This window comes from Vicia villosa, linkage group LG7 (assembly GCF_029867415.1).
Source record: "Vicia villosa cultivar HV-30 ecotype Madison, WI linkage group LG7, Vvil1.0, whole genome shotgun sequence".
Lineage (NCBI taxonomy): Eukaryota > Viridiplantae > Streptophyta > Magnoliopsida > Fabales > Fabaceae > Vicia > Vicia villosa.
In genome coordinates this window covers 92,483,989-92,499,894 of record NC_081186.1, presented here as the reverse complement: position 1 = coordinate 92,499,894, position 15,906 = coordinate 92,483,989, and the positions used below count along the sequence as shown (strand labels likewise).

The 15,906-nt window shown below is 30.7% G+C and overlaps 2 protein-coding genes across 4 annotated transcripts; one reads left to right on the top strand and one right to left on the bottom strand.

Moving 5' to 3' along the window:
• The first annotated feature begins 615 nt into the window (after nt 1-615).
• On the top strand, nt 616-4,880 carry LOC131615848 (probable receptor-like protein kinase At2g42960). Of its 3 annotated transcripts, none has more exons than XM_058887015.1 (9): nt 616-771; nt 1,323-1,452; nt 2,250-2,943; nt 3,201-3,305; nt 3,502-3,624; nt 3,715-3,885; nt 3,976-4,105; nt 4,189-4,398; nt 4,483-4,880. In XM_058887015.1, the coding sequence occupies exons 3-9, from the start codon at nt 2,297-2,299 to the stop codon at nt 4,627-4,629; spliced, it is 1,533 nt and encodes a 510-aa protein (XP_058742998.1). In that variant the 5' UTR covers nt 616-771; nt 1,323-1,452; nt 2,250-2,296; the 3' UTR covers nt 4,630-4,880. The 3 variants fall into 3 exon arrangements, with proteins under 3 accessions (XP_058742998.1, XP_058742999.1, XP_058742997.1); XM_058887016.1 differs by having other exon boundaries at nt 2,230-2,943; XM_058887014.1 differs by having other exon boundaries at nt 2,226-2,943.
• Nucleotides 4,881-10,346: 5,466 nt separating this feature from the next.
• LOC131617838 (WRKY transcription factor 71-like) lies at nt 10,347-12,892 on the bottom strand. The gene is made up of 3 exons (XM_058889092.1): nt 12,360-12,892; nt 11,680-11,817; nt 10,347-11,210 (listed from the first exon to the last, which is right to left on the bottom strand). Exons 1-3 carry the CDS (start codon nt 12,749-12,751, stop codon nt 10,763-10,765), a joined length of 978 nt encoding a protein of 325 aa, XP_058745075.1. The 5' UTR covers nt 12,752-12,892; the 3' UTR covers nt 10,347-10,762.
• Between the last annotated feature and the right edge of the window lie 3,014 nt (nt 12,893-15,906).

Genomic DNA, 15,906 nt, shown 5'->3' with positions numbered 1-15,906 from the left:
TCAACTTTTATCCTAAAATACAACTTATAGTTAACAAAAATGCACTCTCTAAACACCTTTAGTAAATTATGTTATAGAAATATTCCTTTCAAACTAACTTGTTTATATAAGTAGTGTCAACATAATATTTTCTATACATAATAGCTTTATTAAAGCCAAATCTTCAGTCAATCAATTTTAGTCTCTAAAATTAATAACAAAAGGAAAGATTATAGAAATATTTACAATTTTGACACATTTTTTAAAATTAAAATAACTTTTCATTTTTTTTAATAAATTAAAGTGTAAAATAAAGTTGACTCAAGTTGACTCAAAGAAATTGAATCTGCTCTTTGAATTTGCCGGATGACATAAATATTTTGACAGTTGAGATCTACCAGAAATTGAATCGGCTCTTTGAATTTGGCGGATGACATAAATAGTTTGACAGTTGAGATCTACCCTGGCTCAACTCTGATGAGTTTTGTTGTTCGATTGACATAATTTTTTATAATAAAAAAATTGTATAAAAATATTTTTATTTAAGTATTAAGTATGGTGTAGATAGTAACTTCCTTAAATTTCGGTGTTTTGTCCCAAAAAACCAAAGCCCAAGTTAAAAAAACAACGTGAAAAGTAAAGAAAAAACAGAGACAAAGATTGAAAATTTACATGGGAATTTTCCTTTTCACACAAATATGACAGTTTGGTAAGCAGACATGACATAAGCGGCAGCTAGATTTGGGGCTTCCAGACGACACACCTTCACTTCTCTTCTCCTGTTGGATTCAGGTTCATCCTCTCACTCTCTCTCCTCTCTCTACACTTTACTCTTGTTCTTTTTCATTGCATTACATTGCTTTTTTCAACCTTAATCACTGTTCATATTTACTTTCCCTTCGTTACAAACCATGTTTCACTTCCACCTTAATTTGCTCTTGTCTTGTTCTTCTTCAACTACAATACCCATCAACCATTTTACTAATTTGTCCTTTTCTCTTTTCCAAATCCTACAATTTCTCTCTACCCCTCTTCATTTTTTCTCTTAAAAATCAGATTTTTATCTGGCATTTCCTTTTCATTTTTGGTTTTTAATCATAAAAATCAGATTTTTATATGGCATTTCCTTTTCATTTTTGGTTTTTAATCATAAAAATCAGATTTTTATCTTGCATTCCCTTTTAATTTTTGGTTTCTAATTATAAAAATTAGATTTTTATCTGGCATTTCCTTTTAAGTTTTTGGTTTTCAATAGCGATTTTTTTTTTTATATATTCATTTTTGTGGTTTACTTGTTTGTTGACTAGTGGGGTACTATACTGTAATTGTGGATTTTGTGGTAGGGTTTGTGTGTTGATGTGCCTGCTATGCACATTGAGTTTGTTGGTTCAAAAAGAAGTGTGAAACTTGTTGCTTCTTTGCTTCCTCAAGGTAGAAGATCAAGGAGGATAGCTACCTTGAATCAACACAAAGGTATATGCTTTGTCTTTTTTGGATAATAGTGGATAATTAATTGTTTCACTTTGCTTGGATCATAAGTGATGCTTTACCAATTTCTATTTTTTGTGTGTGTCAGAATTGTTGTGATGATCAACATTTACTTTTACTTTTGCAATGAATTGTGGATTCTCTATATTTTCCTTTTTTTAATGTCATTTAGTTTTGTTTAAGAACAAGTGAGTGCTCCTTATGATAGTTAAAACTTAGATTCTTTATTCTATACCATTGACAATCAAGCTTGAAAATTGTCCCCGACGGATTAGCCGTGTTGTTTGGACTGGGACCAGAGTAGTCTATAGCGGCACTATCCTGCTATAGCAGAGCAGAGGCCAATCACTATGGGAAGAGCCTTAGCGGTGTAGAACGGTCAACCTTAACCTTCCCCTGTAGTGGTTTATGGACTTCAATAGTCATGTGTGCTTTGATTTATGAATATTTTATGATTTGAGTTATTTGTTTAACTTTCTATTTAAAGTATGTTTATAATTATTAAATGTAATTTGTTCAAAAAATGATCAAATAGAGCGGTCATCCCGCTATACGCAATCCCACTTTTGGGGTCGGCCGCTCCGGATCGCTATCCGGGAATGACTACTCTAGTTGGGACAACTAAGAGGTAAAATGCTTCCCTTGTTGATTTTGCCTTATGTTCACGGGATCGTTGCAATATGTGAATTAGAATGTTCAAACATGTTTGTTTCCAAGCGTTGACAAAGGGGTGTGCTTAACTAGATTCTTGTACTCAGATAGGAATGCCTTGATTCTATCAGGTGAAGAGCTTTGGAGGAGGCAATTGATTGACTTCTAGCAACCGATTATGTCATCAAATAATTCGTTGAATGTTGAATTATCAAAGAAATCAGTTTTGGGTTTGAAAAGATGGGTTTTGATTGGGATAGGTGTTGGAGCATTTATTGTGGTGATTCTTTGTATATTGTCTATATGGGTGATGTTTCGGAGGAAGTCTAGGAATAGGAGATCTCTCGAGAAGCCCCAAATACCGAATGTGTCGAAAGATATCAATGTTGACATTGTTGGGGTGCAGAATTCTCATGTTCAACATGGAAACGTGTTTGTTCCTAATGATAATAATTTGGATAAGATATCAGTTCGTATGAGGACGGGCAAATTCAGTGATCCTGATAGTGTTAGTCAGTGCAGCTCAGTTTATCATCACGAGAGAGGATTAAGTTCACTGTCATGGGAAGAAGGGAGCTCCGGAAATTTCAAGAAGCGGTCTACATTATCGTATGGAGGAGGGCCAACGACTACCTCTCCTTTGATTGGTTTGCCGGAATTTTCTCATCTCGGGTGGGGTCACTGGTTTACACTTAGAGATCTTGAACAAGCGACCCACTATTTCTCGGCTGAGAACATTCTTGGCGAGGGTGGATATGGAGTTGTTTACAAGGGCAGGCTGATCAATGGAACCGATGTTGCTGTGAAGAAACTTCTTAACAACTTGTAAGGACATTTCATATTGTTTTTTGACACCTGCAAAACACACAGACACCTAACACGACACTGATGCTACCACATCAACACTGACAATAATTTGAGAAAGTAGAATAGTTGAATGAAACTACACGTGTCAGAGTCATATCAGTGTAAGATACACCTTTAATCAAAAGCGCTGGTGATGCATAGATTGATACTATTCATAAACAGTGACCTCTTTTCTATCTTTTGTTACATAATTGTATTCCACATTGAGTTCATAGAGGACAAGCAGAGAGAGAATTCCGGGTTGAAGTGGAAGCTATAGGCCATGTTAGACATAAGCATCTCGTGCGCCTACTTGGCTATTGCGTTGAAGGAGTTCACAGGTATTCATTTCACCATTTTATGTTATATACGTGTACTGTAGTACTCTCACAAGTTCGTTCGCACTCAATAATAACACAAGCTTTTGGTGTTTCTTTTGAGTCACTAATTATACTTTTCCAAATTCAAACCGAACCTTTTCTCTATGTTTTGTTTCTATCTATGTTATAATGCACGTGCGTTCCGATTATTATTCAGGCTACTGGTGTATGAATACGTGAACAACGGTAACTTAGAACAGTGGTTACATGGAGACAAATACCAACTCGGAACACTTACCTGGGAGGCCCGCATGAAAGTTATTCTCGGCACAGCCAAAGCGTAAGTTCCCCTTGCAAATTAGTAATATGTATCATCTTGATAATATTATGTTACTGACGTTATATTATATTTTATTGTGGTTGGTTGCAGGCTTGCTTACTTACATGAAGCAATAGAACCGAAAGTTATTCACCGAGATATAAAGTCCAGCAATATATTGATCGACACTGAGTTCAATGCGAAAGTTTCCGATTTCGGTTTGGCCAAACTCTTGGAAACAGGAGAAAGTTACATAACTACTCGAGTAATGGGAACATTTGGGTATAAAGAAAATTTCAATATCTCTTTCGATAAGTTTTATTTCGGATTTATTTACACAATTATGAACTTAACTTCTATTGCGGATTTCAGCTATGTAGCACCAGAATATGCCAATAGCGGTTTGTTAAATGAGAAGAGTGACATTTACAGCTTCGGCGTCCTCCTGCTGGAAGCCGTTACCGGCAGGGACCCTGTAGATTATTCGCGTCCTTCTGATGAGGTTCGTATCCGAAATCCTTTAGAACCTTGTCCTCTTGTTTATCCTTCACATGTCTGATGAGATTTTGTTTACCCCAATGACAGGTCAATCTTGTTGAGTGGCTCAAGATGATGGTGGGAGCAAGAAGAGCCGAGGAAGTTGTGGACTCTAGACTCGAAGTTAAACCATCTGCTCGCGCTTTAAAGCGTTCGCTTCTGGTCGCTCTTAGATGTATTGATCCCGATGCAGAAAAAAGGCCCAAAATGAGTCATGTTGTAAGGATGCTTGAAGCCGACGAATATCCATATCGAGAGGTTTGCTTCACTTCGATACCTATTGACTTATCATCTCGTAAAAAATTAGCACGGTAACTAATTGGTTGGTATAATCACTTTCAGGATCGAAGAAATAGAAAGAGCGCTACTACCACCAGCTTGGAAATTGAAACAGTCAATGATATTTCCGGTCCATCAAATGCTGAAAAGGCGGCGGTACATTCTAAGAGCCATGCGCCCGAAACAGCTCCCGGAACAGCTCGAGGATAGGATTGAGAACCACATACCATAAAACCTGTTCCAGAAACTATTTATACCATATATCTCTAAGTTTATGTATCTTCTAGAAAATTTTGCTGCATCTGAAAAGAGAATCAAACCAGAAAACTCATCTGGATAATGGATCATTTTTTTAATTTGAAGTGGCCAGATTAGTGATAGTGTTGTATAGATTTCTCTGTTGAGGCTATCTTCTGCTTACATAATTGATTATTTTAAGGTTCTAAAAGCATTTAATCACATGATAATTTGTCTTTGTTATGCATTGGTTTTGAATGTATTGTGTTCTTTTGTTGCTTGGTCAAAGGACTCGTGATGGTATTCACTACAAATCTACAATAATGGAAATGAGATTATCATGTGTCAAAAGATTCCTACTCAGTCAAAGACAAGGAAACTTAAGAGAAAGTGGGGACCATAGATGAGGTACAAATGATTTTTTTTCTTTTGAATGGGTCCACCCCTTTCCTTAAGGCTGTTTTGTCCAATGGTATTAATCAAGGCCTAAATATGGATTTCCATCTTTGGGCTTCAAAAATACAACTAGCTCACAAAAAAAATGATAATAAGAGTGTACACATAAGCTAAAAACCCTTTTCACGGTTTGGAGACTCGCCCATGCTAAAATCCTTTGTGATAAAAATTGGTGAACTATGACACCGATGTGTGGTTTTTGTAATTGCCAGTGGGAAATAACCAAATATAATTTTTTCAGCATGCTTTTGCAGTTGGTATTTGGAAGGAAACCACTAAAAAGTTCGCCATATAATATTGTCACAAAGATAACTGATCTATAAAATATGATTAGTTTAGGACGACATCCCAAAATCAACGACACAATTACTTAGCCAGAATGCACATGATTCATTGTATTTGGAGAACAAGAAACGACACATGTTCAATAATGCCAAAACTAGTATTTGGAGAGCAAGATGATTTTTGTAGGTTCATTCTAACCATTTGACTTATTTATGTCACCAGTAAATTAATCTTAAGAATTCTACTAATAAAATGTCTTTAGATTTTATGGATATGCCCACAAATCTTTTTACAATAAATGAGAGATTTTACAATGACTGATCCCTCAAATTAAACCAAACTTTTAACAAGTTGCGCTCACGAGTCAATTTGAAATTTTAACCGGTTAGTTTTAAGAACTAAATAGAGATTTTACTAGGATAATCTCAAGAACAAAACAAATATTTTATAAGGATGTATAATCTCAAGAACCAAACAAAGAAATCAAAAAAGGGAATTGCACTCTTAATGAAGAACATTGGAGCATGAACACCAGTATCCAAAACCCTCACAAGTACTTTTTTTACTCACAAGACATTAAAGGCAACTTTGGTGAAAGAATAGAAAAGAAGTAAAAAATGATAGATAATATATTCAATACGAATTATGGTGTATTTCGGAATAAGGAGAATCCCTTTATTTAAAGGATAAATATTTGGCTCGAAAAGGAAAATATTCATGGGCCTTTTAATGATATAACTGATTAAGACCTATGGTTGATCGATTAGATAGGCTAAATATGAAATGTTTTTCAATCCTCCATCACTAATCAAGTAAAAACTTATTTAAATGATTTAGTGGAATTACAAAAGAGTTTATTGAATAACCATGTGTTAATCGATTATCTAGTGCAATAATCACTCTTAAGGGTTTAAACAAGCTAGTAACCAGTTAGGGACGTGCATACAACATTTCAAGTGATTTTATAAAATAAGAGAGGCTTTAAAATATACAAAGGAGTGTGTATGTGAGAGTTACCTTTGTTAGACAAGTGACTCAAAATATAAGAGAGGGGTGAATTGCTGTATTCAAAATTCATGATTAATTTCAAGTTTTTATTACTTAAGAAGCAAGATGTGTTAGTATTTTTAAGATCATAATAAAGGACAGTAAGAAGTAAAAGTGGTAAAGTAAATAGCAGGAAATAAAAGATAAGGGTTAGAGGAATGACACTAGAGAATTATCTATGTTCGGCCAAACGTTGGTCCACTCTTATCCCCAAGAAAACTTTTTGAGATTTGAATATAAAATTGAGCTTTTACAAGTTATTATGAATCTATGTGTTTGCAGGTATGAAGTTGATGATCCTGCAAAAAAATCCTTTGTGATGTTTTGATGACAACAACATTAATGATTGTTGAAGTAATTGGTAACGACTTTCTAATTCTCTAATGAAGGTGACAAAACATGGAAACATCTCTAGCCTCATATAGTATGAGACTTAAGATTCCATTGAAGTGTTTGTATGATCATGTATCTAGCAAATGATCTTGAAAACCTCAAAGTTGTGAAAGAGAGGAAGTGTGAAAGTTTGTCTGGTCGTGTCTGTCTGAGTGACCAGAGTTTTGTAAAAGTAGAGAAGTAACTTCTAAGATACTAAGGCAACTCACTCATACACTTTTAAAAAATATTTTCCAACTATATAATTACATTAAAATATTTTCAAGGTCGAACTAAATGATTAGGAAACTATCACCTTATTGTTAAAAACTTTTTTGAACTACCAAATCGATTGGGACCTTAAGCTAATAGATTAGAAGAATCCTAGGTAATAGATTTCATTTTCGTTGGGGATAAGTCTTTGTAAAATTTCAAGTTTAGACTGTATCAAGGTTCATGGGCATAACTTATAAACGCTCAAATTTATAGTCAAAATCTCAAAAAGGTCTCTAGGGACTAGAGTAGGCCAACGTTCGGCTGAACCTGGATAAACAATTGGTGCAATCTTTCTAAACCATTATCTCTTTATTTCTGCAATTTATTTTACTGATTTACATTTTGTTGTTCAATTTACTCCGATTTTAAAGAATACTAACACAAATTGTTTCTTAAGTAACAAAACACTAAAATTAATCGCAAATTTTAAATACCATTATTTCCCCCTCTTGTGCTTGAATTCACTTGTCCAACAAAGGGTATCAGAGCATAACTCCTGCTATAGACTAATTTTTTCAGGAGGAAAAATGTCTTCAAGCTATTAACTAAACAAACTCTCATCCTTTAATGGATAAGGGTGTAGTTTGTGGAAAGAGAAAATGAAAATTTTCATATAAGGGATGGATCATGATATTCTTAGGCTTGTGAAAGAAGGTCCATTTGTTCTTCCTTCACACGAAGTAAAGAGAGTTGTAGTGAAAAAATTTGAAAAAGGATTGGACCAAAGATGATAAAGAAAATGTGCAACGCGGTTTGAAAGCAAAAACTGTCATCACTAGCGCTCTTGATCTTGATGAATCATGTCTCGTCCAAAAGCTGTTGAGCGCTGAGTAAATAATGTGCTGCTTGAAGATTTGCTTATATATTTATCTAATCGTGTTTAAACTTTTAAGTGTTGTTTGGAATAAAAAAATTTTCCCTAAAGATCATTACATGAAGATTAAAATAGATCAAATCTGATTTAAGATTTAACCAATCAATGATAGCAAATCATCTTAATGAATAATTGTTTACTTACGCTTGTGGGATTGTTTAGCCGTGTTCAAAGACGAAATTCCTAATGGACCATACATCGGAACCTTGTTGTTGTTTATGGAGGAGCTTTCCATCGTAAAGACATGTTTATTTTGTTTGAGCCTAATTGTTTTATTTTGTAATACTCTATTATTGAGTCATATTCCTATATTAAAGAATAAAGTATTTTAAGTTGTAATTCGTTTCCATCATTCTTAATCTATTATAATTGTCCAAACACTTGGGAGAGTGCTTGAGAGAAATTGATATGGATTTTATATTAGATGTGAGATTTAGAGGAAATGTGAAGGTTTAGATAAAATTTTCATTATAATATATGTTGCTATAATATTTTAAAAATTAAAATTTTATTAATGATAGACATTCATTTATCTTTTTATATAAAATTACTCTTTAAAAAATTATTTAAAATTTCTCTATTTTTTAAAATTTCCTTCTTTGGAATCCTTTATTTTCCTCCCCTTTACATCATCTTCTAACTAAACCTGTCAAATAAACCCTATATTTGAAAGCCCCACTTATTTAGCTCCATCAAAGCCCTAATATATTAAGCCCTTATTGTTGGAGATTTATTTTAGGCCCTAAAATTGTAGGCGCTTTACATAATGTATTTTTTTATGGCCCCATTGAGAGGGCCCTATTTTATTCCAAAACTTGCACAATATTCTATTTGCACCAATATTTCATTCTCTATTTTGTTCAGCAAAGAGTTAATTATTCATTTGTTAAACAAAAAGTACTTTTATTTTAAAGCATTATTGATTTTTAAAGCACACTTATAGTAGTTAAAAATACTTAAATGTTCAATAAGTTAAGAATTTAAGAATTATAATTGTTTATTTGATAAACTGGAAGAAAGTACTTTTATTTTAAAGTCAGTTTTATTTTGTTAAACTAAAGAGAAGTACTTTAATGAAAGAGACTAAAGAGAAGTACATTTGTTAAACTCAGTTTTATTTTGTTTTTGTTTATTTATATCTTTTAATTTTGTAATGAGTCAAAAGTATTATTTGAATTCATTTTCTATCTGTATAATTGATTTGCCATTAAAAAAGACTAATTGATATTACTTCACATAATATGATTATTTTATTGTAATTTATTATGTTAATGGGGTTTTTTATTGATAAAATAATAGTGAAATTATCTATATAATTTGATAATAAATAAGTGTTTAGTAAGTGCATACAAGATTATAACAGTGCGGTTAATGATAATTTATAAAATATGAGTTTTATTTTTTTATTTTTTGAAAAAACTTTTTTTAAATCTTTTTTAAAAATTTGTTCTATTTTGAAAATTTTTAACAGATTTTTTTTAATTTATTAAATTTACTTTTTTATTTTTCACAATTATGTTTTTTTTAATTTTAGTTGGGCCTTATGGCCCCCTTTTGAATTTTAGGGTCTTCTAACTTAGGCCCTATGTATTTGAGGGCTTACTATTGTTAAACTTTTTTAGGCCCTCTTATTATTGGGGCTGGGGCCCAAACTAATTGGCCCCTTAAATTGACGGCTCTACTCCTAACTCACAAACAAAGTCTGAAAATTTAAGGAAAGGAAACCCCTATATGTTGAAAGGCAAGGAAGTGTTCATGAGACAAGGAAATCTAAGACTAAATTGTCTTAGTGGTTGTCTACAATCTAGTGTGATTATAGTGAAGATTTCTCAAGTGTAACGGGACTTGACTATTCTTTTGTTAACAGGGTGAACCAATATAAAATTTGTATGTGATTTTTTTTAATATTCTCTTTTCTTTCCGCTGCCATAGGATCTTTGTGTTTGAGAATATTGAAAAAGCTTTTCAAATCTAACACTATATTCAATTTTCAATTTTCAATTTCTTGTGTTTCTCTTACTTTAATTACTTACACATTGTTCTTTAAGTTGTAGAGCTTGTTTGAATATATTCTAGGATTAGCACCCACCCTAATGTTGTAATCTAGGAACAATATGTTTACAGAATAAACATATATAGTTCCTCTTTTCTAATTCTAAGGAGTTTATTATAAAATTCACATATACACTAAGTGCTTATAAATGAAGATCTTCATATTCAAATATGCATTCAAATTTATCAAATGTCTAAGCAGCTTTTTATAATTTAAACTATATTTATTAAACATGATAAAAAATATATTCAACCTTTATTAAAATAACAATGTTGGTTTAACTTCTTTTTTTATGCAAATTATTGGTTGAAATTAAGATCACATCAAGCTTGAAAAGTTAGGTATATATGCATCCACAAATCCAACCAGAAGTATGTATTGTTGTTACACACGTAGACACATGCTAGAAACTTAAAGCCCCAATTACACGGTTTTTGTTCAAAACAAAATATCCAACCAACCTTTCATCTACATCACATATATGTTCTTTAACACTTTATCTTAATATGGATAGGTTAGTTCAAGGTCCACCATATGAGACCCAAGTGCAACATCTTCTGCAGTAATTAATAATTCTTAAATAATGTTCTGATTTGCATACAAATCTAGCTAGGTACATATATGGAACAAGTTAAGGGAAGCTACTAGTACTATTTACTACATAGTACATAGAGACTTTATGGAGTATATTGTTAATTGACATCAGATTATAAATTAATTACTTTACTATATAAGTTTGATCATCATTGCTCTTGTTTTCCCGGAAATGATGATGGTAGTAGTAGATCTTGCAACAAACCATTATCGTGATGGAGTTGAAACTGCTGATGTTGTTGATGTTGCTGTTGTTGATGTTGTTGCTGCTGATGTTGTTGTTGCTGTTGTTGTTGTTGATGATGAGATGGTAGAGGAAGATTTTGGTGGAACATTTGATGATTACTACTTTGGCTATAACTTGGAAGAAACTGAGCAAGGAAATCTTGGTGTATTCTTTGTTCAAATCCAATTGAGTTGGAACTAAAGAGAGATGGTGAAGAAAAGATGTTGGAAGCTGCATTGCCTCTAAGTGTTGCTGGGCAATGATGGTTGTGTTGTCCTTCATATGTTGTCATCACAATTGATGGATCTTGGTATGATCTTTCCACTCTTTTCTTCACTATACACTTTTGACTTGTGCATCTATAATAGCTCCTGCATTATACATATAAACTATAACATTAGTACTCTTAGATTTTATCTTATAATACAATATTTATTGAATAATTTAGAGGTATTGATTGTTCATTTTTGCTTTTTCAAGAAAAATGACCTAGTAACTCATACTTCGTTCGGTAAAAAATTCTATTAATAATTGTTTTAGCCAGAATTTGAACTCAGATTCTCTTGTATACTCCGTTTGAGTATATTTTATTATCAGATATTTGATTAACAAAACCAAATCTCGACTAATAGTAAACAAATTGAGATTTGGATCAGCTGCAGCGATTGTCGATGCAGATGACCTAAATCTTAATATATGATTATAAGGATGATTAAGAAAAAATAGTTAAAAGAATGTGTAGGTTAATATTGATAATAGTGGCACACAACCCTTAATCATTTTATTTTGAAAGGTTAAGTAAAAAAGAAAGTTAAATTCAAAGGTGGAAAAATAATGAACCTTGGGTATGGACTATTCTTGACTGCTTTTTGTCCATATTTTCTCCATCTATATCCATCTTCAAGATGATCAATCTCACTTTTAGTCAAGAATGCAAACCTTGGTTCTTTTGGTTTTTTCTCTTTCTTTTTAACCTTCCTAAAATTCTCCAAACCATAAGTCAAATTCACAACAAAAAATATACATAAATATCTGACATATAATAAAACATAAGAAACTGATCATATATTATTAGGGTTAGTTAAGTTCCTTTTCTACACAAAAGTAACAAAACCTACAAATATTGCATTCACACTACTGTACAATTGTAATAATTTGAAGAGATGGAATATAAACAAAATTGACCAAATTCATTTCATGAGAGACACTGAAAAATGTCCTAATTATTGCATTATTGGTGGTTCAAACAAAACTCAAAATATATCACAAAAAAAAAAACACAAAAGCTAATAATAAAAAGATAATCATATTCATGGTCTTAAATTGCAGCTTCAAGATCTCTGAGCCACAATTTCAATCCATGATTGCATTTTTTTTTTCTCATTTCTGCGTAATATAAAGGTCTGCAGCCCTGCCGCAACCGCAATTTAAAATCATGATCAGATTTTATTCATATATCTCAAGGATTAAAGGAAAAGAAAGAGAAACAACAGAAGAATAAGAGATAAAAAAAAACCTACTCTTTCTTAGAATTTTCATCTCCATCTTCAGGCCCTAATAATTTAGGTTGCTTATCTTTCTTCTCACTTTTGGTTGAGTCTTGTTCTATGACAGCTTCAGCTTCATTAGATGAAGATGATTCAGAATCTCCAGCACTAGATTTCTTCATGTTATTATCATTAATGGAAGAAGCCACTTCAGATGATGAACAAGACAAGTCAAAGGCTTTAGAGAGAGTGTTATAGTCCATGGAACCATGTAAGTAGTCAGTGAAAGTTGTAGTATGAGTAGAAGGATGCTCAAATCCTTGAAAGTTTTGTGAGAATGAAAAGTTAGAGTGATTGAGTTCATCATCATCATGGTGGTGGTTGTTGTTGTGATGATAGAATGGATCATGATTTTCATTAGCCATGGAAAGAGAAAGAGAGAAAGAGAGAGAGAGTGTGAAGAGAGAAGGTGGAATAATGGACCAGAAATAAAGTTAGCTTTTTTATGAGAATGAAATTTCAGCTAAGACTTAATTTTGATGGTTGCTTGTTGTGGGAAAGGGAGCTTTGTTTTTCTTATTGGTTTTTATATTTCTTCCTACTTTTACACTCTCTTCCTTTAATGTTTCTAGGTAATTCACTAGGGTTTCTCTATCTCCAAATTTCTCAAAAATCAATATTCTTCAATCGATTTTTTTGTCGCATTCATGCGGTCAAAATAATATAAACCATTCGATTTTTTTTGTCGCATTCATGCGGTTAAATTAATTTTTTTTTATCTTAATCAGACCGTCACGGATGCATGAATGAGTGACCGGAATTAATTTTAACTACAGCAAAACTCAATCTCAAATTTCTATGGTCATTTTGTCTTTAGATGTGTTTAAAATTTTTCAAATAATACATTAATCTTTTAATTTATCGAGTATTTAAATATCTTCAACTTAGTCTCTATTTAAGAGTGATTTTTTTGGATGGTAACATGTAACATTGTTAAATTGATATGTATTAATTGAATTAAATGGATATAAATTATTAATCTATAATTTTTATATATTAATATAAATAAATTGTTGGTATTTATGAATTAATAATTTAAAAAAAAAAATTATATGTATGAAACTATAAATTATAGATATGATTTATTAAATGAGATTTTTCTTAAAGTAGTGAATTTTTAAATGTACAAACTATAGATATGATTGATTAAAGGAGTATTATTCATAGATCTGATTAAAGAGGTGTCTTACTATTTTAAGTAAATTTTAATAAAATCTCATAATTATTTTCAATTTTTTAATAATATAAAATTTACTTTTTACTAAAAATAACAAAGATCTACCTTTAAACTAATTTTTAAACATATTAGATTGATTTATTGATCACACAAACTATTGGTCGCTTGTAATTATTTTATGCAAAAGAAAATTATTATTTTTATTAAAAAAATGAAAAAGTGAGAATATTTTCATATTGTGTGGCGTGATTTGTGATCTATTATTAATTGAGCCAATTGGTTGAAAGACTTAATTAGCTATTAAGCTGATAACGACTTCTCATACAGATCTAACTAAAGTGCCTTTTTCAATATTAATTATTTATTTGATAGTTTTGAATCTAATCAAAGGGAAAGAAAAATAACAAGTTTAGCATAATGCGTTTGTTTGTTTCATAAAAGATAAAAATGTTTGTATTTGTTATTAATGTATGATATGATAATTGATGTTTAGAAAAGTAGCAATTTGATTATATTTTTAAAAGTAATTAAGGCTATGGTTGCTTAATTAATGTAGTAATTAAGAAAAAATATTGATTGAAAACCTCAAGTTTGCATTATGTGATCATTTGTGTTCCACGTAGTGGTTTGGTAGGATCCTAGAGTGTGATAGAGTATGTATATATAGGGGTCCTTCAAAAGTGACGTGATGCATGATATATATTATTATTATTAGATAATTAGATATAATAGTTGAAAAAGATTATTATTTAGATATAATTAGATCATTCTCTATATATCTAGAACAAAATCAGTTTTTAGTTTTTTAATTTCTAAAACTGGGATTTGTCTCCTATTTAAAAATATTACTTTGAGAAATGTCCACTATAATTTTCTATTTTCTATGATATGATATAAAATTCTAGTTATAAATTAAGAAATTATGAAAGGATAAGAAATTGAATTATACTTATAATCTCTCAAGTATGAGAGGATTATAAAAGACAAATTGTCTCTTAAAAATAAGTAAAATTTGAATATAAAAATTTTATTGATGCGTTTGAAGTTGATTTCGAATATAAAAATTTTATTTAAATTGCAAGAAATTTTTATGATCTCATCCAAATATTTTTGAGTTGATTAATGACACCATAAATAGCTTAATTATAAGTAGTTTTATAAATATTTGTTTAGCTTTGATAATAATCTAAACTTACTTAAAATTTAAATTATCCAAAAACAATATTAACTTTTTTTTTAGATCTAAAGCTCAAATTCATTATAAACATACAATGATATTATATTTTTATAATAAAAAATTTATAATTCTTTGAAATTGTTCTCTGCTCGAATAGTCACTGCAATTACGCGTAAAAAATAATTGACTAAAGTTTTTTGTAATGTCAAGAATACTCGATTTTTTAAAAAAAAATTGAATAAAACTTTATGTAATTAAAAATATATAATTAATTATGATTACTATAGCTTGTGAAAGATATTTTTTGAGAGAGAGATAAAGAGTGTAGAGTGTCATAGTCACGTTGATAACTAGAAAGTGGGGGTAAGTCAAAAATTTCGACTATACACACTTTGCTTTTATGCATTTGGGACAATTAGGCTTACACGTGTTAGAAATATGGCACCGGCATTTGACTGCTGAAATGGCACGTGCCAAGTATTTCTAGGCATGTACCAAAAATTCTAAGCTCTTTAAAATTTGTAAATAAAAAATTATTTCTATGTGAAGAAAACTCAGGTCATGTTAATTAGAGGTTAAGTTTATGATTGTTTTTACTATTTCTAAAGTGCATTTTCACATATTTCTTTTTTTAGAATTTTAGGTTTTTTTAGTGGAGAATATAATAAACTTGATATTTTCAAACGTATTGTTTCTAAATTCTCTCAAAAATATTGTTTTATTTATGAATTTGACTTTTAACACAATCAAACTATATTTTTATTCTATAAATGTTATATTTGTTTTATACATGTTATTTAAAATAGCATAGGAGAATTTTTTTAGATGATCTTTCACGTATGAAGAAATCAATTTTAGAAGGGTTCTTCCAGTAGTATTTAAATATATTTTAAGTGTCTTTCCATTTCATGTAATGATTTTAATGATTTTAGTTATGGTGTGTCAGATGTTGTTAAACAAGTATGATTTATGAACAAATTAAATAGGAATGACAATAGGTTAGGTTAAGATAGATTTTGTTAAGTTTGGGTCTGACTTGTTAAATAATAAAGTTTATGTTTAATATGTAGTTTATTATATGTTTATTTTTATGTCTGAACTTAGTTTTTTTGAAGGTCTGATTTTCCGACTAGCCTACTTCATATGAACATCTGTAAATATGCAAT